Genomic DNA, 21,837 nt, shown 5'->3' on the forward strand with positions numbered 1-21,837 from the left:
AAAGCTCAACGCCTATTGGTCGGCTACTTTGAAAGGCGTAAGTGAGGCTGCGAGCTGCTATAAGAGCTTCTCTTCATTCATTACTGTATATGGAAGAAACCTATATGCGCTTCTATTAGGTTCTCTACGGTCAGCGGTAAAAATTGACATTCCAGCGCACCTATCACAGCCACGCTTCCTCTCACCACTAGAAGCAGGTGTGGGCGGAGCTCGGTGCGGCGGGACATCGGTAGCAGTGAGGAGGCACCTATGGTTACAGAGAGGGAGACATGGGGGGCAGAGTGTGCAGGAGCTGCCTGATGACCCTGCTACTGCTGCTCTCACACTCCCTGCTGGCCTGGGGTAGGTATTACATATGGGACACGTGGCTTCTTAGTGTGCAGGCGCCGCTCTGCTGGTCTGGGCCAGGTATTACAGCAGGGGCAGCTCTGTGTGTACAATGTACAGGTGTTGGTGCTCCCTCTGCTGGTCTAGACCAGGTATTACAGCAGGGGCAGCTCTGTGTGTACAATGTACAGGTGTTTGTGCTCCCCCTGCTGGTCTAGACCAGGTATTACAGCAGGGCCAGCTCTGTGTGTACAATGTACAGGTGTTGGTGCTCCCTCTGCTGGTCTGGACCAGGTATTACTGCAGGGGCAGCTCTGTGTGTACAATGTACATGTGTTGGTGCTCCCCCTGCTGGTCTAGACCAGGTATTACAGCAGGGACAGCTCTGTGTATACAATGTACAGGTGTTGGTGCTCCCTCTGCTGGTCTAGTACAGGTATTACAGCAGGGGCAGCTCTGTGTATACAATGTACAGGTGTTGGTGCTCCCCCTGCTGGTCTAGTACAGGTATTTACAGCAGGGGCAGCTCTGTGTATACAATGTACAGGTGTTGGTGCTCCCTCTGCTGGTCTAGACCAGGTATTACAGCAGGGGCAGCTCTGTGTATACAATGTACAGGTGTTGGTGCTCCCTCTGCTGGTCTAGTACAGGTATTACAGCAGGGGCAGCTCTGTGTATACAATGTACAGGTGTTTGTGCTCCCCCTGCTGGTCTAGACCAGGTATTTACAGCAGGGACAGCTCTGGGTGTACAATGTACAGGTGTTTGTGCTCCCCCTGCTGGTCTAGACCAGGTATTACAGCAGGGGCAGCTCTGTGTGTACAATGTACAGGTGTTGGTGCTCCCCCTGCTGGTCTAGACCAGGTATTACAGCAGGGGCAGCTCTGTTTATACAATGTACAGGTGTTTGTGCTCCCCCTGCTGGTCTAGACCAGGTATTACAGCAGGTACAGCTCTGGGTGTACAATGTACAGGTGTTGGTGCTCCCCCTGCTGGTTTAAGTTGACATATAGTTGTAGATCAGTGGTCCCAAACTGTGGCCCTCCAGATGTTGCAAAACTTCAACTCCCAGCATGCCGGGACAGCCAACGGCTGTCCGGTCATGCTGGGAATTGAAGTTTTGCAACATCTGGAGGGTCACAGTTTTAGACCACTGTTGTAGATGAAGGGGTCGGGTGTTTTTCTGGTGTGTTCGGGGTTAATAATCGCCCACTTCTTCTGCCCTCAGGTCTCCGGATCCAGGATTACTTGTATTTCCAGGTGCTGAGCCCGGGCGACATCCGCTACATCTTCACCGCCACCCCCGCTAAAGACTTTGGGGGAGCCTTTGTGAGTATTGATATGGGGGGTGTCTGTGGCCCCCAATACTATCTTTAATCTAGAAATTAAGCGGATCCCTCCAGGGAACAAACCAGGATAGAGGCAGCGCACAGGACTTCAAAGGTAAAATGGTTTATTTACCCGGCATGCAACGCGTTTCGCTGGATAACCAGCTTCATCAGACATGCCTGATGAAGCTGGTTATCCAGCGAAACGCGTTGCATGCCGGGTAAATAAACCATTTTACCTTTGAAGTCCTGTGCGCTGCCTCTATCCTGGTTTGTTCCCTGGAGGGATCCGCTTAATTTCTTCGCCTGTGTGTCCAGGAGCAGCTGCCGCTCTTCGCCCGTTGCAGGGTCACTTCACGCCTTCACCATAGTTGTACTTGGTCGCAGTACAACTAGACTTGGTGAGCAAGTTTTCTTGTCTATTATCTTTGCTTTTACATTACGCTATCACACTAGGAGCGCTCTCCTTGTCTGTCTATTGATCTTTAATCTAGGGCCCTGATGAGGTGAGGTGGAGAGCGCCCTCCTTTAAATGTAACTTTTGCACTAAGGTTGCCCCCTGCCACAGTCATTGGAGCATAGATGGTGTCACATGACCTCACATTACTGCTATTAGACCTGTCTTAACCCCTTAAGGGCCAAGCCCATTTTCACCTTAAGGACCCGGCCATTTTTTTGCACATCTGACCACTGTCACTTTAAGCATTAATAACTCTGGGATGCTTTTACCTTTCAATTCTGATTCCGAGATTGTTTTTTCGTGACATATTCTACTTTATGTTATTGGTAAAATGTCGTCGATACTTGTATCATTTCTTGGTGAAAAATTCCAAAATTTGATGAAAAAATTGAAAATTTAGCATTTTTCTAACTTTGAAGCTCTCTGCTTGTAAGGAAAATAGATATTCCTAATAAATTATATTTTGATTCACATATACAATATGTCTACTTTATATTTGCATCATAAAATTGACGAGTTTTTACTTTTGGAAGATACCAGAGGGCTTCAAAGTTCTGCAGCAATTTTCAAATTTTTCACACAATTTTCAAAATCTGAATTTTTCACAGACCAGTTCAGTTTTGAAGTGGATTTGAAGGGTCTTCATATTAGAAATACCCCAAAAATGACCCCATTATAAAAACTGCACCCCTCAAAGTATCCAAAATGACATTCAGTAAGTGTGTTAACCCTTTAGGTGTTTCACAGGAATAGCAGCAAAGTGAAGGAGAAAATTCAAAATCTTCATTTTTTACACTCGCATATTCTTGTAGACCCAGTTTTTGTAAATTTTTACAAGGGGTAAAAGGAGGAAATGCCCCCCAAAATGTGTAACTTAATTTCTCTCAAGTAAGTTAATACTTCATATGTGGATGTCAAGTGTTCGGCGGGCACAGTAGAGGGCTCAGAAGGGAAGGAGCAACAATGGAATTTTGGAGAGTGAATTTTGCTGAAATGATTTTTGGGGGGCATGTCACATTTAGGAAGCCCCTATGGTGCCAGAACAGCAAAAAACACATGGCATACTATTTTGGAAACTGCACCCCTCAAGGCACGTAACAAGGGGTACAGTGAGCATTAACACCCCACAGGTGTTTGACGACTTTTTCGTTAAAATTGGATGTGTAAATTAAATATTTTTTTTCTTTCACTAAAATGCAGTTTTTCCCCCAAATTTACAATTTTTACAAGGGGTAATAGGAGAAAATGCCCCCCAAAATTTGTAACCCCATTTCTTCTGATTATGGAAATATCCCGTGTGTGGACGTCAAGTGCTCTGCTGGTGAACTACAATGCTCAGAAAGAAGTGGCGCCATTGAGCTTTTTGAAAGAGAATTTGTTTGGAATGGAAGTCAGGGGCCATGTGCGTTTACAAAGCCCCCCGTGGTGCCAGAACAGTGGACCCCCCCACATGTGACCCCATTTTGGAAACTACACCCCTCACAGAATTTAATAAGGGGTGCAGTGAGTATTTACACCCCACTGGCATTTGACAGATCTTTGGAACAGTGGGCTGTGCAAATGAAAAATGAAACCACTGTTCCAAAAATCTGTCAGACACCTGTGGGGTGTAAATACTCACTGCACCCCTTATTAAATTCTGTGAGGGGTGTAGTTTCCAAAATGGGGTCACATGGAAGGGTTCCACCGTTCTGGCACTATGGGGGCTTTGTAAATGCACATGGCCTTCAATTCCAGCCAAATTCTCTCTCCAAAAGCCCAATGGCGCTCCTTCTCTTCTGAGCCATGTTGTGCGCCCGCAGAGCACTTTACATCCACATATGGGGTATTTCTGTACTCAGGAGAAATTGCATTACAAATTTTGGGGGTCTTTTTTTTCCTTTTACCTCTTGTGAAAATGAAAAGTAAAGGGCAACACCAGAATGTTAGTGTAAAAAATTTAATTTTTTTACAATAATATGCTGGTGTAGCCCCCAACTTTACCTTTTCATAAGGGGTAAAAGGAGAAAAATCCCCCCCAAAATTTGTAACGCAATTTCTCCCGAGTACGGAAATACCCCATATATGGTCCTAAACTGTTTCCTTGAAATACAACAGGGCTCTGACGTGAGAGAGCGCCATGCACCATGAGAGGCTTTGTAAACACACATGGCCATGCACATTTGAGGACTAAATTAGGGATTGCATAGGGGAGGACATAGGGGTATTTTACGCCAGTGATTCCCAAACAGGGTGCCTCCAGCTGTTGCAAAACTCACAGCATGCCTGGACAGTCAGTGGCTGTCCGGCAATACTGCGAGCTGTTGTTTTGCAACAGCTGGAGGCTCCGTTTTGGAAACACAGCCGTACCAGATGTTTTTAATTTTCATTGGGGTAGGGGGGGCTGTGTAGGGGTATGTGTATATGTAGTGTTTTAACCTTTATTTTGTGTAGTGTAGTGTTTTTTAGGGTACATTCACACGGTGGAGGTTCACAGCGAGTTTCCCGCTGGGAGTTTGAGCTGCAGCAGAAAATTTGCTTCATCTCAAACTTGCAGCAAGAAACTCACTGTAAACCCAACCGTGTGAATGTACCCTGTACCCTGGGGGGGGGTACCTCCTGCTGTTGCAAAACTACAACTCCCAGCATGCAGAAGGGCATGCTGGGACTTGTAGATATGCAACAACTAGAGGCACACGGGTTGGGAAACACTGAGTTAGGAAACAGGCAGTGTTTCCCAACCAGTGTGCCTCCAGTTGTTTCTAAACTACAACTCCCAGCATGCCCAGACAGCCAAAGGGCATGCTGGGAGTTGTAGTTTTGCAACAACTGGAGGAGAACAGTTTGAAGACCACTGTGTAGTGCTGTCCAAACTGTAGCCCTACAGATGTTGCAAACCTTTAACTCCAAGCATGCGCAGACTGTCCAGGAATGCTGGGAATTGTAGTTCAGCAATATCTGAAAGGCCAGATGTTACAGGACAACAACTCCCAGCATGCATGGACAGTGTGGGCATGCTGAGCGTTGTAGTTTTGCAACATCAGGAAGAGCACAGATTGGAGACCACTGCACAGTGGTCTCCAAACTGTGGCCCTCCAGATGTTGCAAAACTGTCTGGGCATGCGGGGAGTCGTAGTTGTGAAACTCCTAGAAGCAGCAGTGAAGATCACTTTACAGCGATTACAGCGATCTTCACTGGTGCCACTTGCCTGTCACCAGTCCCCGATCCCCCTTGCTATGGGGATTTGCTCCTACTCTGGACAGTTCCTGACATGGACAGAGGTGTCAGCAGAGAGCACTGTGGTCAGACAGAAAATAAATTCAAAAAGAAAAGAACTTCCTCTGTAGTATACAGCAGCTAAGTACTGGAAGGATTAAGATTTTTTAATAGAAGTCATTAACAAATCTGTTCTTTCTTGCACCAGTTGATTTAAAAACATTTTTTTTTCCACCGGAGTACCCCTTTTAAAGGGCCAGTAACATTTAAGGGTTACATCTGATATGTAAATGTTGCTGGCTCCGCCCCTGGCTCCGCCTGATTGGTTACTGAGGTTACATTGCTCCTCTGTCTGTTCCCTACCAGAGCCAGAGATACGACCAGATCCACCTGGTCCCTGCGGATCCCCCCGAGGCCTGCGGAGAACTCAACAATGGCGCCTTCATCCAGGGGCAGATCGCACTGGTGGAGCGGGGGTAAGTGCTGCCCCCCCCCCTGTGAACAGATAATGGTACGTCCATCTCTATTATATATGCACCTATAATTGTCACCACAAAAATGACTACCATAAATTCCAAAAGTAGATAAATTCTTATTCATAGAAAAAATAGAGAAAAATATAATAACAAATGGACAGACAACCCCCTAACCCATAAAAAACATCTACCCCAAAACATGCATGGGATCCCAGGTAACATCAACCATAATAGTGGAGTATGCCAAATAACAAAGATTCCTCCTCCATATAACCCTATAAGATCAGAATAATACATCAATGCAGTACATAACCTGAGACAGGAAAACTTCTAGTGACCATCAGGAGACCCCTCCCCCTATCGGCACACGAGCCGATCACCGGAACAGGAATCACGATCCCGCGGCACCGCTGGGCTTCCGTCGCCATGTAAACATGACAGCTTCCGCCCATATGAGGCACGTAGGGATCGCAACTTCCGCCCGGAGTATCGGCGCGTGCGCACCAGGAGGGTAAGCGTCAGCACATAGGTAAATCCCGTGTGCATATAATCTTGTTCAACATCGAACCTATATCTAAATTGTTCACCGGATGGCCAGTAGGTGTCACCATATCACTCGCTAGAGTATCATTAGAATGGAGAATCGCATAATAGTAATTACAAATAACACAGACTTATAAAAAAAAAAAATATATATATATAGATATATATATATATGAGAATGATATATATGGACAAGTGGAAGACAAGAAACATAATATAACAATTATTATATGATACAAAAAATACAATAAAATTATATTTTATATTTTATAATACGAATCCCATGTATTTAAGTTGGTCGTATATATTTCTCATATAGATAAATGATAAATAACGAATAAGGGATAATAATTAATGAAATACCCCCTACCGATAACACAAAAAATCTAATAAATATCAAATATAAATATTTCCACTGATGATTATAAATATATATAATTAACACCATATATGTGTCAAACTCTTATACACACATGACCCCATCCATAGCAACTAAAAAAATATATATATGCACACAACCAAAACCTAATAATACCATGATCATAAAATCAAAAAAACAAAATCGAATTATATATACAAATAAATATAACAATAAATATATAGTAGATCCTACAAATAATAAATCAATGACCACTATAATGATATAAGATATATAAACTCATTAAGTGATAAATTAAACTTAACCCAAAATAGATAAAAAAAATAAAATAAATATATATATATAAAATCACACCCAGAGATCGATCAGCGCCCCCTCTAGGTGACGCCACACAGGACTCCTTATCTGATGCTTTACCTTTCTCCATGGAAACAGGAGAGAAGATTCAAGATATAAGATGTCTGTATATACATAGATTCTGGAGAAGGAGGTGATTAACTCCTCATGTCTTGGTGTTGCCCACGCCCCCCTGCCTGACTAGGGAGGAGGCCCCGCGCCCCCCTGCCTGACTAGGGAGGAGGCCCCGCGCCCCCCTGCCTGACTAGGGAGGAGGCCCCGCGCCCCCACTGCCTGACTAGGGAGGAGGCCCCCCTGCCTGACTAGGGAGGAGGCCCCCCCCCCACTGCCTGACTAGGGAGGAGGCCCCACCCCCCCTGCCTGACTAGGGAGGAGGCCCCGCGCCCCCACTGCCTGACTAGGGAGGAGGCCCCCCTGCCTGACTAGGGAGGAGGCCCCCCCCCCACTGCCTGACTAGGGAGGAGGCCCCGCCTAGACTGTACCAGACCCTCAGCTGTGACCTGTTAGCTCCTCCTCCGCTCCATGTCTCTCTTCTGTCCCCCAGCAGAGGCTGCTCCTTCCTGTCCAAGACGCGGGTGATCCAGGAACATGGCGGCAGGGCGGTCATCATCACCGACAACGCGTCCGACAACGACAGCGTCTACGTGGAGATGATCCAGGACAACACCGGGCGGACGGTGGACATCCCGGCGCTGTTCCTGCTGGGGAGAGACGGGTGCGTGCGGTCCTGTAATGCTGAATCCTTGTCCTGTCCTCCAGAGCTGCATTCGTAATTCTGTTAGATCTAGAGCAGTGGTCTCCACACTGCGGGCCTCCAGATGTTGCAAAACTACAACTCCCAGCATGCTGGGAATTGTAGTTTTGCAACACCTGGAGACCCACTGATCTAGGATTTTAAGCCCTGACCTCACAGCTGCCCCCTACTGGCTCAATTGTTGTTGTCTCTCCCGCAGGTACATGATCCAGCGCTCCCTGGAACAGCACGGCCTCCCCTGGGCCATCATCTCCATCCCGGTGAACGTCAGCAGCATCTCCACCTTCGAGCTCCGGCAGCCGCCCTGGACGTTTTGGTAGCCGCCACTCAGCGCCATCTGGTGGTGTTTTTTAATTTATTTTTCACTTTTTCTATCCCATTAGCCAGCAGATGGCGCTGTTTAGTGTATATTTCTATACATGAAGGGTTCTTCTTGCTTTTGTGAAGCCGATTCTTTCTTTTTTTTTTTTTGTATTTCCCGTTTTTTCCCGCCTCCGAGGACTGAATATTGTACATTATAAAGTTCTGATGATTTTCCAGACGACTCCTCCGTCATTTATAGTAGAACAAGACGATCTTGTACAGGAAACTATCTGCCCCTCCTCCTTTCACATTTTAGGAGATTATCTGCACTTGGGGACTGTTTCCTATAGGAACAGCAGAATTGCGAGTACAGCTCTGAAGGAGTAAATAGATATAGATAAATTATATATACCGTATAACGAGAGGGGGGATCTGTATGATGGGGGGGGGGGGGGGGGGGGGGGTAAGTGTGTGTGTGTGTGTGTGTATGTATGTGTGTATATATATATATATATAATTTTTTTTTATATTCCTATTAAAAACACTAATATAAAAAAATAAAAAATTATAGAATAAAATGTTATTTATATATATATATAAATTTTATTCTATAATTTTTTTTTATATTAGTGTTTCTAATAGTAATATATAAAAAAAATAATGATAGAGATAGAGATAGAGATAGAGATACACACACACTGGGAGCAGAGATGTCTGGAGTCAGGGACGCATATACGTAACAATAATTTATTCGGTCAGCAACATTTTATAACACCATTGCTTACTATAGAGCAAGTACAACCGTGAGTGAGCAGGAAGTCTGTCCATGATGTTTGCAGCTTTCACCAAACTTAAAGGGCCGGTCCAGTTTCTCAATTATACTTTGTATTTCACTTCCAAGCTATATTTAATACCTCTGCTTGCTGTCATTGAATGAGAACCCTCAGAAAGTCTCTTAACCTAGTTCTCACAGCAGGTGGGGGTGGGGCAGTGCGGGTTGGAGACCTCCTTTTGAAGACATGTTAAATTTTGTCCAGCTCCTTTTAGGGTTTCTTCAGGTCGGACGCATAGTTTGATACTTCTATTAGATTGTGATCCGGATCCCGGAAATACACAGACTGGATCTCCCCCACAGCTCCGGTCCGAGACACAGGTCCTTCCTCTACCGGGACACCACAGATCTGAAAGAAATATAAAGAATAGGGCTGTGAGCGTAGGAGCGACGACGGGGGGGGAACCGACCGTGGGGAAAAAAGACATCCCGGCAAATCTCATCCTAGAGGTTGGGGGCATAGAGTAGGTGAGCGCTGCTCCTGAGTATAAGGCTATGTTCACACATCCATGCCGGCATAATGTCCATCTCATAGGCGGCTATGCATTTCGTGTTGGTGTCTGCCGGAAAAGTGAACGGATTCATTCTTTCTGAGGATACGGAAAGCTGGGTGCAGACATTAACCCCTTGTTACTTCTCTAGCCCACCAGGGGTGCAGACTTGTGGAGAGATTTCTCAAAAACCTGTGTAGTGGGGGAAGAGTGACAGTTGCCCATAGCAACCAATGAGATTTATTCTTTCATTTTTAAAAAGGGCTCTGAAAAATGAAAGAAGCGATCTGATTGGTTGCTATGGGCAACTGCACCGCTCTTCCCCCTACAAAGGTTTTGAGAAATCTCCGCCATTAACCCTGTTACTTCTCAAGACCACCAGGAGTGCAGGCATTAACCCGTTCATGTAATTTTTACATTTGTAAATCACTTCACTTACTCAAAAAAAATCTAAACAAAAAAAACCAGCTGTAAAGTCTTGGCCACCAGGTGGCCCCCTGCCTGTAGTTAGGAGAATTCCATCTCTAGTAACAAGGAGACCAGGACAAAACACATGAATTTGGGGGTGGGGGCTTACCATGTGTTTGGTGCAGGAGAGAGATCCTAGACCACCGTTTCCCAACCAGGGTGCCTCCAGCTGTTGCAAAACTACAACTCCCAGCATGCCTGGACAGCCAAAGGCTGTCCAGGCATGCTGGAAGTTGTAGTTTTGCAACATCTGGAGGCACCCAGTTGGGAAACACTGTCCTAGACTGTGTACCAAGCTGAACTTGTCTGCTTGCTGAAAATGATCCTTACTCTCCCTGAAAGGTAAATCAAGGCTTCCCTCTCCTCTATCACCACCCATTAGGGCAGCGATCTCTTGTGTAAATACCAGTGTGTCCACAGTGCTGTGTAATTTCCCCTCCATTAGCTCTCGCACAAGGACAAGGAAGAAAAGCCAGGAACAGTTAACCCTTACAGGACCCCTCACCCGCCGACAAACCTGCAGATGTTGTAGGACGGTGCTGAGGGGGGTCTCTGTGATCAGACACAGATCTGCTGAGCCCGGTTTCGGGTGTCTTGCCTTGGGCTCAAACTCCTTCCCAACCTCATGGAGATTAATCTTCTGTACACCGAATGTCAGCGCCTTCCTGTCCCCCTGAGAGGATAAAACATCATCAGACACATCAGGAAGACCCCCTACCTGTCACTAAGACCCCCTTACCTGTCACTAAGACCCCCTACCTGTCACTAAGACCCCCTACCTGTCAGACCCCCTTACCTGTCACTGAGACCCCCTACCTGTCACTGAGACCCCCTACCTGTCACTAAGACTTCCTACCTCTCACTAAGACCCCCTTACCTGTCACTAAGACCCCCCTACCTGTCACTAAGACCCCCCCCTTCCTCTCACTAAGACCCCCAACCTGTCACTAAGACCCCCAACCTGTCACTAAGACCTCCTACCTGTCACTAAGACCTCCTACCTGTCACTAAGACCTCCTATCTGTCACTAAGACCCTCTTCCTGTCACTAAACCCCCATCCTGTCACTAAGACCCCCTACCTGTCACTAAGACCCTCTATCTGTTAGACTGATTACCTGTCAGTAAGCCTCTCTACCTGTTAAGTGTAGGGTAACACGTAACGGATCCGAAGCATATATTAGGCTATGAATCCGCCAGTGACCCGAACCATATTGTGCCTCCTGCTGTTGCCGAACCACCCGCCCCATTCCCTGCCCTCCTCGCCCTGTGTACATGCGCAGTGTACTCTGACATCACGAATACACCGCAATGTCTGACTGCTCTTAGTGACCCGCAGCCCCCAGTGTGGCTGCTCAGAGCAGTTCGGCAACAGCAGGAGGCACAATATGGATCAGGTCACTGGCGGATCCGCAACGTAAAATACGCTGCGGATCCATTACATGTGACCCTACCCTAATAAGACCCTCTACCTGTCAGTAAGACCTGTTACCTGTCAGTAAGACCCTCCTCCAGTCAGTAAGGCTCACTACCTGTTAATAAGACCCTCTACCTATTACTAAGTCTCTCCACCTGTCAGTAAGACCCTCTACTTGTCAGTAAGACTGTCTACCTAAGTGTTTCCCCACCAGGGTGCCCCCAGCTGTTGCAAAATTACAACTCCCAGCATGCTCGGACTGATTAAACACCGTCTACCAATCACTAAGACATTGCAGCCTGTCAGTAAGACCCTCAGTAGCTGTTACTACCTGTCAGTAAGTCCCTCAGTAGCTGTTACTACCTGTCAGTAAGACCCTCCGTAGCTGTTACTACCTGTCAGTAAGACCCTCAGTAGCTGTTACTACCTGTCAGTAAGTCCTGTATGTCTGTAGGAAAATCTGTCAGGAAGATATTCTACTTGTCAGTAAGCCCCTTGACCTTTTAATAAGACCCTCGCCACATGTCCACATTTTGTTAATAAGATCTCCTATTGCAGAGAATTCATCTCCACCCAGCGGATGGCTATAACACTAGACACGGCCGACGTTCAGGGCTGTGGGAAAGCTGGGCCCCCTAGTAATGGGGGAGTTGGGGGTTGAGGTCAGGGGTCGTTCCCTGTGTTGGGATTCAGGCAGGTGACCTGTTTTGTACCTTGAAGGTGACCACATCCATCCCCAGCACCCGGGTGTAGAAGCGGGTGGTCTCCTTTATACTCCGCACCGTCAGCACCAGGTGATCCAGATGTTTGATATGAAATGGAGCCGGAGCGTCCGAGAAGAAGCGGCTGATCCGAGGGCCGACCTGAAACTGCAACAGTGTAAGATCAGATAGGGCTCCCTGAAATACTCTGTGCTGCTGGGGGAATCCTGCTCCACCCACTGTGTATATATGGAGGGGGGGCGGAGGTATTACCTGGGCTCGGGGGCAGCATGGTGTATATATGGGGGTATTACCTGGGCTCGGGGGCAGCATGGTGTATATATGAGGGTATTACCTGGGCTCGGGGTATGAGGAGGCGGCACAGGGGTAGCATGGTGTATATATGGGGGTATTACCTGGGCTCGGGGGCAGCATGGTGTTTATATGAGGGTATTACCTGGGCTCGGGGTATGAGGAGGCGGCACAGGGGTAGCATGGTGTATATATATATGGGGGTATTACCTGGGCTCGGGGTATGAGGAGGCGGCACAGGGGCAGCATGGTGTATATATGGGGGGTATTATCTGGGCTCGGGGTATGAGGAGGCGGCACAGGGGTAGCATGGTGTATATATGGGGGTATTACCTGGGCTCGGGGTATGAGGAGGCGGCACAGGGGCAGCATGGTGTATATATGGGGGTATTACCTGGGCTCGGGGTATGAGGAGGCGGCACAGGGGCAGCATGGTGTATATATGGGGGTATTACCTGGGCTCGGGGTATGAGGAGGCGGCACAGGGGCAGCATGGTGTATATATGGGGGGTATTACCTGGGCTCGGGGTATGAGGAGGCGGCACAGGGGTAGCATGGTGTATATATGGGGGTATTACCTGGGCTCGGGGTATGAGGAGGCGGCACAGGGGTAGCATGGTGTATATATGGGGGGTATTACCTGGGCTCGGGGTATGAGGAGGCGGCACAGGGGTAGCATGGTGTATATATGGGGGTATTACCTGGGCTCGGGGTATGAGGAGGCGGCACAGGGGCAGCATGGTGTATATATGGGGGTATTATCTGGGCTCGGGGTATGAGGAGGCGGCACAGGGGTAGCATGGTGTATATATGGGGGTATTACCTGGGCTCGGGGTATGAGGAGGCGGCACAGGGGTAGCATGGTGTATATATGGGGGTATTACCTGGGCTCGGGGTATGAGGAGGCGGCACAGGGGTAGCATGGTGTATATATGGGGGTATTACCTGGGCTCGGGGTATGAGGAGGCGGCACAGGGGCAGCATGGTGTATATATGGGGGTATTACCTGGGCTCGGGGTATGAGGAGGCGGCACAGGGGCAGCATGGTGTATATATGGGGGTATTACCTGGGCTCGGGGTATGAGGAGGCGGCACAGGGGTAGCATGGTGTATATATGGGGGTATTACCTGGGCTCGGGGTATGAGGAGGCGGCACAGGGGTAGCATGGTGTATATATGGGGGTATTACCTGGGCTCGGGGTATGAGGAGGCGGCACAGGGGTAGCATGGTGTATATATGGGGTATTACCTGGGCTCGGGGTATGAGGAGGCGGCACAGGGGTAGCATGGCGTATATATGGGGTATTACCTGGGCTCGGGGTATGAGGAGGCGGCACAGGGGCAGCATGGTGTATATATGGGGGTATTACCTGGGCTCGGGGTATGAGGAGGCGGCACAGGGGTAGCATGGTGTATATATGGGGGTATTACCTGGGCTCGGGGTATGAGGAGGCGGCACAGGGGCAGCATGGTGTATATATGGGGGTATTACCTGGGCTCGGGGTATGAGGAGGCGGCACAGGGGTAGCATGGTGTATATATGGGGGTATTACCTGGGCTCGGGGTATGAGGCGGCACAGGGGTAGCATGGTGTATATATGGGGGTATTACCTGGGCTCGGGGTATGAGGAGGCGGCACAGGGGTAGCATGGTGTATATATGGGGGTATTACCTGGGCACAGGGGTAGCATGGTGTATATATGGGGGTATTACCTGGGCTCGGGGTATGAGGAGGCGGCACAGGGGTAGCATGGTGTATATATGGGGGTATTACCTGGGCTCGGGGTATGAGGAGGCGGCACAGGGGTAGCATGGCGTATATATGGGGGTATTACCTGGGCTCGGGGTATGAGGAGGCGGCACAGGGGTAGCATGGCGTATATATGGGGGTATTACCTGGGCTCGGGGTATGAGGAGGCGGCACAGGGGTAGCATGGCGTATATATGGGGGTATTACCTGGGCTCGGGGTATGAGGAGGCGGCACAGGGGTAGCATGGTGTATATATGGGGGTATTACCTGGGCTCGGGGTATGAGGAGGCGGCACAGGGGTAGCATGGTGTATATATGGGGGTATTACCTGGGCTCGGGGTATGAGGAGGCGGCACAGGGGTAGCATGGCGTATATATGGGGGTATTACCTGGGCTCGGGGTATGAGGAGGCGGCACAGGGGTAGCATGGTGTATATATGGGGGTATTACCTGGGCTCGGGGTATGAGGAGGCGGCACAGGGGTAGCATGGTGTATATATGGGGGTATTACCTGGGCTCGGGGTATGAGGAGGCGGCACAGGGGCAGCATGGTGTATATATGGGGTATTACCTGGGCTCGGGGTATGAGGAGGCGGCACAGGGGTAGCATGGCGTATATATGGGGGTATTACCTGGGCTCGGGGTATGAGGAGGCGGCACAGGGGTAGCATGGTGTATATATGGGGGTATTACCTGGGCTCGGGGTATGAGGAGGCGGCACAGGGGTAGCATGGTGTATATATGGGGGTATTACCTGGGCTCGGGGTATGAGGAGGCGGCACAGGGGTAGCATGGTGTATATATGGGGGTATTACCTGGGCTCGGGGTATGAGGAGGCGGCACAGGGGTAGCATGGTGTATATATGGGGGTATTACCTGGGCTCGGGGTATGAGGAGGCGGCACAGGGGTAGCATGGCTTCAGTGTGAGGCTCTGTGTATAATCCCGTCTGTATTTTAGAGTTTGTACTTCCTGATAGAGGAGAAGTCACCTCCACCCCTCCTCCCCCTCTTCTCCTCCTCCTCTTCTCCTCCTCCTCTTCTCCTCCTCCTCCTCTTCTTTCTCCTCCTCCTCCTCCTCAGGACATTGTATAAAGTTTAGATAGAAGACAATGAGCAGGAAGTTACTTGAGTAAAAAACTTTAACTTCTAATCACCAAAATACTATTGAGTAACCAGGATAAGGTGGAGCATTGCTGCCCTCCAGTGGTTAATCATAGAATGACAAGCCCAGAATGACAAGCACAGAGGACACAGGTCAGGGTTCATGGAGGTCAAACAAATCTGTCTATTTTTGACGCTGAACTTGAATCCACTGTGAGGAATCCTGCATGAAAAATCCCACGGTTACAGATTTCCCATTGAAGTCATTGGGACTTGGAGTTCGCACAAATTTAGTGAAAATTCTCTGCTGCCTAATTATTTTTTATTTTTTTAGATCTTTTACAAGGGTGTCAATTCTGACACAGGGGGGTTATCATGATGGGTGCAGTGATCTGGGGGGGGGATTATAAAATGTAACAAGATCATGACAGGTTCTCTTTAAGCCGTCTCTGCAGGTGGGGGAGCCCCTCCTCCTCACGCTGTAGGGGGGGGGGGCCTTTCTTCTTCTGGGTCATGGTGGGGCGCACTTTTGGGGTGCACTACTATGCATTAGAGTGTGTGATTCCTGCATGAGATGAAGCTGGTTGCACATATGGACTTTCCCTTAGGCTCCTTTCACACTATATGTTGCTCTGTTTTAAAGGGGTACTCCAGTGGAAAACTTTTTTTTTTTTTTTTTTTTTTTTTTAGATAAACTGGTGCCAGAAAGTTAAACAGATTTGTAAATTACTTCTATTAAAAAATCTGAATCCTTCCAGTACTTTTTAGGGGCTGTATACTACAGAGGAAATGTTTATTTTTTTGGATTTCTCTTATGTCATGACCACAGTGCTCTCTGCTGACCTCTGCTGTCCATTTTAGGAACTGTCCAGAGGAGGAGAAAATCCCCATAGCAAACATATACTGCTCTGGACAGTTCCTAAAATGGACAGCAGAGGTCAGCAGAGAGCACTGTGGTCATGACAGAAGAGAAATCCAAAAAAATAAACATTTGCTCTGTAGTATACAGCCCCTAAAAAGTACTGGAAGGATTCAGATTTTTTTTAATAGAAGTAATTTACAAATCTGTTTAACTTTCTGGCACCAGTTTATCTAAAAAAAAAATAAAAAATAATAAAAAGTAAAAGGGTACTCCCATGGAAAACTAAAGACCCGTTATAAGGTCCCGTTAAGAAAACCCTTAAAAACGGTTGTTACAAAATCCCATTCATGTCTATGGGATCTTTTTGATTTTCCGTTATAGCCAGTTATGAATAAAATTAATGCATTAACGTTTTTTCTCCCGTCACAAATAACGTTCGAGAACGGATAATCAAAAAATATCCCATAGACTTGAATGGGATTTTGTAACAACCGTTTTTAAGGGTTTTCTTAACGGGACATTGTAACGGGTCTTTAAAGGGTTACTCCCGTGGAAAACAATTTATTTAAAATCAACTGGTGCCAGAGGGTTAAACAGATTTGTAAATTACTGCTATTTAAAAATCCTAATCCTTCCAGTACTTATCAGCTGCTGTATAATACAGAGGAAGTTCTTTTCTTTTTGAACTTCTTTTCAGTCTGACCACAGTGCTCTCTGCTGACACCTCTGTTCATGTCAGGAACTGTCCAGAGCAGGAGGTTTGCTATGGGGAATTGTTCCTGCTCTGGAGAGTTCCTGACATGGACAGAGGTGTCAGCAGAGTGCAGCGTGGACAGACAAAGGAAATTCAAAAAGAGAAGAATTATTGCATTATACAGCAGCTGATAAGTACTGGAAGGATTAAGATGTTTAAATAGAAGTAATTTACAAGCTCAGTGGCCTGGAGGCGGGTATATCCTGCTGGGAGGAGCTGACTTTTCTGTTGCCATAGTGTCAAGCCTCCTAGAGACAGCAGCATATACCCCATGGTCTGTGTCCCCAAATGGAGCCGATAGAGAAATATATATATTCCACCGGAGTACCCCTTTAAAACGGAGCAACATATAGTGTGAGAGGATCCACCTCAATGTCCACATTCTGGCCTGTCCACCGGCACTATTAGAGCAATTGGGGCTACAGGAATGGGCCGGTGACCTGCTTGAAGGACCCTTCTTTACTCTCTAGGACAGTGGTCTCCAAACTGTGGACCCCCAGCTGTTGACTGTCCATAGTTTGGAGACCCCTCCTCCTTTTCATGGTGGCTGGATATAGACCTCACTTCTCTGAACACTTACCTGGTGAGCAAGAGGTTCAAGATGGAATCCATTCGTTCATCGATGGCTGATGATATGGCGATCATAGACCTTAAAGGGGTACTCCGTTTCTAGACATCTTATCCCCTATCCCCTCCCGCCGCACCGTGTTCTGAACAAACGGTGGGTTCCTGCGGCAGTAGTCGTGACGTCACTGCCATGCCCCCTCGTGATGCCCCGCCCCCTCCATTCAGGTCTATGGGAGGGGGCGTGTCGGCTGACACGCCCCCTCCCATAGACATGAATGGAGGGGACGTGGCATCACATCACAAGGGGAGTGGCCTTGACTGCACGATCACGGCCGACTGCTCCGAGCATTCTGAACAAAATGTCCCTTTAACCCCTTAATGACGCAGGACGTATATTTACGTCCTCCGCCGACTCCCGCGATATGCCGCCGGGTCACGCGGTGTCCCCGCATCATATCCGGTCGGTCCCAGTGGCTATCAATGGCCGGGACCCGCAGCTAATCCAGGACATCACCGATCGCAGTGATGCCCTGTATTAACCCTTCAGACGCGGCGATCAAAGCTGACCGCCGCGGTGAAATCGCGGCATCCCAAACAGCTTACAGGACACCAGGAGGGCCCCTTCCTGCCTCCTCTGTGTCCGATCGACGAATGACTGCTCTGTGCCTGAGATCCAGGCAGGAGCAGTCAAGCGCCGATAACACTGATCACAGGCGTGTTAATACACGCCTGTGATCAGGATGAGAGATCAGTGTGTGCAGTGTTATAGGTCCCTATGGGATAACAATGATCAGTATAAGAGATCAGTGTGTGCAGTGTTATAGGTCCCTATGGGATAACAATGATCAGTATAAGAGATCAGTGTGTTCAGTGTTATAGGTCCCCATGGGATAACAATGATCAGTAGAAGAGATCAGTGTGTGCAGTGTTATAGGTCCCCATGGGATAACAATGATCAGTATAAGATCAGTGTGTGCAGTGTTATAAGTCCCTATGGGATAACAATGATCAGTATAAGAGATCAGTGTGTGCAGTGTTATAGGCCCCTATGGGACCTATAACACTGCAAAAAAAAAAAAAAAAAAAAAGTAAAAAAAAGTGTTAATAAAGATCATTTAACCCCTTCCCTAATAAAAGTTTGGATCACCCCCCTTTTCCCACAAAAAAAATAAAACAGTGTAAATAAAAATAAACATATGTGGTATCACCGCGTGCGTAAATGTCCGAACTATAAAAATATATCATTAATTAAACCGCACGGTCAATGGCGTGCGCGCAAAAAAATTCCAAAGTCCAAAAAAACATTTTTGGTCACTTTTTATACCATTAAAACATTAATAAAAAGTGATCAAAAAGCCCGATCAAAACAAAAATCATACCGATAAAAACTTCAGCCCTGTACGTGGAAAAATAAAAAAGTTATAGGGGTCAGAAGATGACATTTTTAAACGCATAAATTTTCCTGCATGTAGTTATGATTTTTTCCAGAAGTGCGACAAAATCAAACCTATATAAGTAGGGGATCATTTTAACCGTATGGACCTACAGAATAATGATAAGGTGTCATTTTTACCGAAATATGCACTGCGTAGAAACGGAAGCCACCAAAAGTTACAAAATGGCGTTTTCTCTTCGATTTTGTCGCACAATGATTTTTTTTTCCGTTTCGTCGTGCATTTTTGGGTAAAATGACTAATGTCACTGCAAAGTAGAATTGGCGACGCAAAAAATAAGCCATAATATCGATTTTTAGGTGGAAAATTGAAAGGGTTATGATTTTTTAAAGGTAAGGAGGAAAAAACGAAAGTGCAAAAGCTGAAAAACCCTGAATCCTTAAGGGGTTAAAGGGGTACTCCGGTGGAAATTTTTTATTTTATTTGTTTTTAAATCAACTGGAGCCAGAAAGTTAAACAAATTTGTAAATTACTTCTATTAAAAAATCTTAATCCTTCCAGTACTTATTAGCTGCTGAATACTACAGAGGAAATTCATTTCTTTTTGGAACACAGAGCTCTCTGCTGACATCACAAGCACAGTGCTCTCTGCTGACATCTCTGTCCATTTTAAGAACTGTCCAGAGTAGGAGAAAATCCCCATAGCCAACATATGCTGCTCTGGACAGTTCCTAAAATGGGCAGAGATGTCAGCAGAGAGCACTGTGGCCATAATGTCAGCAGAGAGCTCTGTGTTCCAAAAAGAAAAGAATTTCCTCTGTAGTATTCAGTAGCTAATAAGTACTGGAAGGATTAAGATTTTTTAATAGAAGTAATTTAAAAATCTGTTTAACTTTCTGGCACCAGTTGATTTAAAAAAATAAATGAAATGTTTTCCACCGGAGTACCCCTTTAAAGATGCCTATATCCCCATCTTCCAGTCCCATCGAATCTTGGGCCTTAAAGGGGTACTCCGGCGCTTAGACATCTTATCCTCTATCCAAAGGATAGGGGATAAGATGCCTGATAGTGGGGGTCCCGCCGCTGGGGACCCCCGTGATCTTGCACATAGCACCCCATTTATAATCAGTCGAACACGCTTCGGGGACTGATTATAAATGGGGGGCGGCCTTGTGCTTACCTGTTTTAGCTGGTATGACTTTTCAGCCATATTCATTCTAATTCAAAGCAGAAATGATTCTCTAATGCTGCCTCCATTTCCCATAAATCCTCTGGCTTTGCAGAGAGGATGCGGAGTCTCATCACTGCAATTCACCTAATGGGACCAACCGAATCTCCTGACTAGACTCCAGGGGGGAGACAAACTCTGTCCAGAGGAAAAGTTGCCCAGTTGCCCATAGCAACCAATCAGATCGCTTCTTTCGTTTTTAACAAGGCCTCTGCAAAATGAAGCAATCTGATTGGTTACTATGGGCAACTGGGCAACTTTTCCTCTGCACAGGTTTTGATTAATCTCCCCCATTATGTGCAATCTTTATGCATTTTCATATTCAAAATTTTGAGAAATAAAAATAGGAAGAGAAAGTAATTTTTCCGCATAAATAAGAGATTTCATAAGATCTGACGGCTGAATCACACGCTGCATTTCTGACACATTTTTCACAATTTTTGCTGAAATTTTACAAATTCTCTGTAAAAATTTCACATTTATACCATAATTGCTGTAAAATAGCAAATTTTTGGAACTGTGGGAAGAGCTCATAGCAAAACAAATGCAGTGTGTAAATACAGCTTCAGGGACAGTATTTAACTACTATGTATCCTACTCCCACATACAGCAGCAGTATACAGATAGAGCTGGAGGAGAGATGTATAACTACTACATATCCTACTCCCACATACAGCAGCAGTATACAGATAGAGCTGGGAGATTTATAACTACTATGTATCCTTATCCCATAGAGATAGAAGCAGTATACAGATAGAGCTGGAAGGGGGATGTATAACTACTATATATCCTACTCCCACATACAGCAGCAGTATACAGATAGAGCTGGGATATGTATAACTACTATATATCGTAATCCCACATACAGCAGCAGTATACAGATAGAGCTGGGAGATTTATAACTACTATGTATCCTTATCCCATAGAGATAGAAGCAGTATACAGATAGAGCTGGAAGGGGGATGTATAACTACTATATATCCTACTCCCACATACAGTAGCAGTGTACAGATATAGCTGGGAGATGTATAACTACTATGTATCCTTATCCCATAGAGATAGAAGCAGTATACAGATAGAGCTGGAGGGAAGGAGTATAATCTCTATATACCCGGATCTCAGCGATAGCAGCAGTATACAGATAGAGCTGGAGGGGAGGTGTATAATTACCATATATCCTGATCCCATAAAGATAACAGCAGTATACAAATAGAGCTGGAGGGAAGGAGTATAAATCTCTATTCCGATCTCAGCAATAGCAGCAGTATACAGATATAGGTGGGAGGTGAAGTATATAACTCTAAATCCTGATCCTATAGCGATAGAAGCAGCAGTACACAGATAGAGCTGGAGGGGAGGAGTATAATCTCTATATATCCTGATCCCATAGAGATAGCAGCAGCAGCATACAGAGAGAGCTGGAGGGGAGGTATACAACAACTATATATCCTGATCCCATAGAGATAGCAGCAAAATACAGATATAGGTGTGATGTGTATAACTACCCTAAATCCTGATCCTATAGCGATAGCAGCAGCAGTATACAGATAAGAGGATGATGCAGTTCAGTGAGTCAGCTGACCCAGGACTGACTGACTCAAACATTAAACACAGATTTCTTGTGTGTCAGATTGGTGATCACACAGTAATGAAACAGAGATGCAACTGTGCTGGAATGAAACAGATGGTGCTGTAGGACTAATGATTGAGAGTTTCCATAATAACAAAATATGGGCAAAATACAAAACAACCTGGAGTGCTTCTTTAAATTTACATAGTGAAAATTCTTCTTTCCACGAAGCCCAAGGCAGCACAAATTTCCCACCCTTATTAACCC

The 21,837-nt window shown here is 46.5% G+C and overlaps 2 protein-coding genes across 4 annotated transcripts; one reads left to right on the forward strand and one right to left on the reverse strand.

The window, feature by feature from the left end:
- Positions 1–8,271, forward strand: PRADC1 (protease associated domain containing 1). Of its 2 annotated transcripts, none has more exons than XM_056552115.1 (5): positions 1–342; positions 1,556–1,656; positions 5,678–5,787; positions 7,611–7,781; positions 8,020–8,271. In XM_056552115.1, the coding sequence occupies exons 1-5, from the start codon at positions 270–272 to the stop codon at positions 8,138–8,140; spliced, it is 576 nt and encodes a 191-aa protein (XP_056408090.1). In that variant the 5' UTR covers positions 1–269; the 3' UTR covers positions 8,141–8,271. The 2 variants fall into 2 exon arrangements, with proteins under 2 accessions (XP_056408090.1, XP_056408096.1); XM_056552121.1 differs by having other exon boundaries at positions 7,614–7,781.
- Positions 8,272–8,862: 591 nt separating this feature from the next.
- GLOD5 (glyoxalase domain containing 5) lies at positions 8,863–20,160 on the reverse strand. 2 transcript variants are annotated; one of them, XM_056551525.1, is made up of 4 exons: positions 19,953–20,160; positions 12,043–12,198; positions 10,432–10,587; positions 8,863–9,304 (listed from the first exon to the last, which is right to left on the reverse strand). In XM_056551525.1, exons 1-4 carry the CDS (start codon positions 19,986–19,988, stop codon positions 9,167–9,169), a joined length of 486 nt encoding a protein of 161 aa, XP_056407500.1. In that variant the 5' UTR covers positions 19,989–20,160; the 3' UTR covers positions 8,863–9,166. The 2 variants fall into 2 exon arrangements, with proteins under 2 accessions (XP_056407500.1, XP_056407498.1); XM_056551523.1 differs by lacking the exon at positions 19,953–20,160 and adding an exon at positions 14,970–15,126.
- Positions 20,161–21,837: the final 1,677 nt, after the last annotated feature.

The sequence above is a fragment of the Hyla sarda genome, chromosome 1 (assembly GCF_029499605.1).
Source record: "Hyla sarda isolate aHylSar1 chromosome 1, aHylSar1.hap1, whole genome shotgun sequence".
Classification (NCBI taxonomy): Eukaryota; Metazoa; Chordata; class Amphibia; order Anura; family Hylidae; genus Hyla; species Hyla sarda.

Coding starts and splice junctions, on each gene's coding strand:
- PRADC1 (XM_056552115.1), top strand. CDS start 270: ATGGGGGGCAGAGTGTGCAGGAGCTGCCTGATGACCCTGCTACTGCTG. Junction 343..1,555: donor ACACTCCCTGCTGGCCTGGG/GTAGGTATTACA, acceptor TTCTGCCCTCAG/GTCTCCGGATCCAGGATTAC. Junction 5,788..7,610: donor ATCGCACTGGTGGAGCGGGG/GTAAGTGCTGCC, acceptor TCTGTCCCCCAG/CAGAGGCTGCTCCTTCCTGT.
- GLOD5 (XM_056551523.1), bottom strand. CDS start 15,008: ATGCTACCCCTGTGCCGCCTCCTCATACCCCGAGCCCAG. Junction 12,199..14,969: donor TCCTCATACCCCGAGCCCAG/GTAATACCCCCA, acceptor ACACTGTTGCAG/TTTCAGGTCGGCCCTCGGAT. Junction 10,588..12,042: donor TGGATGTGGTCACCTTCAAG/GTACAAAACAGG, acceptor TTATCCTCTCAG/GGGGACAGGAAGGCGCTGAC.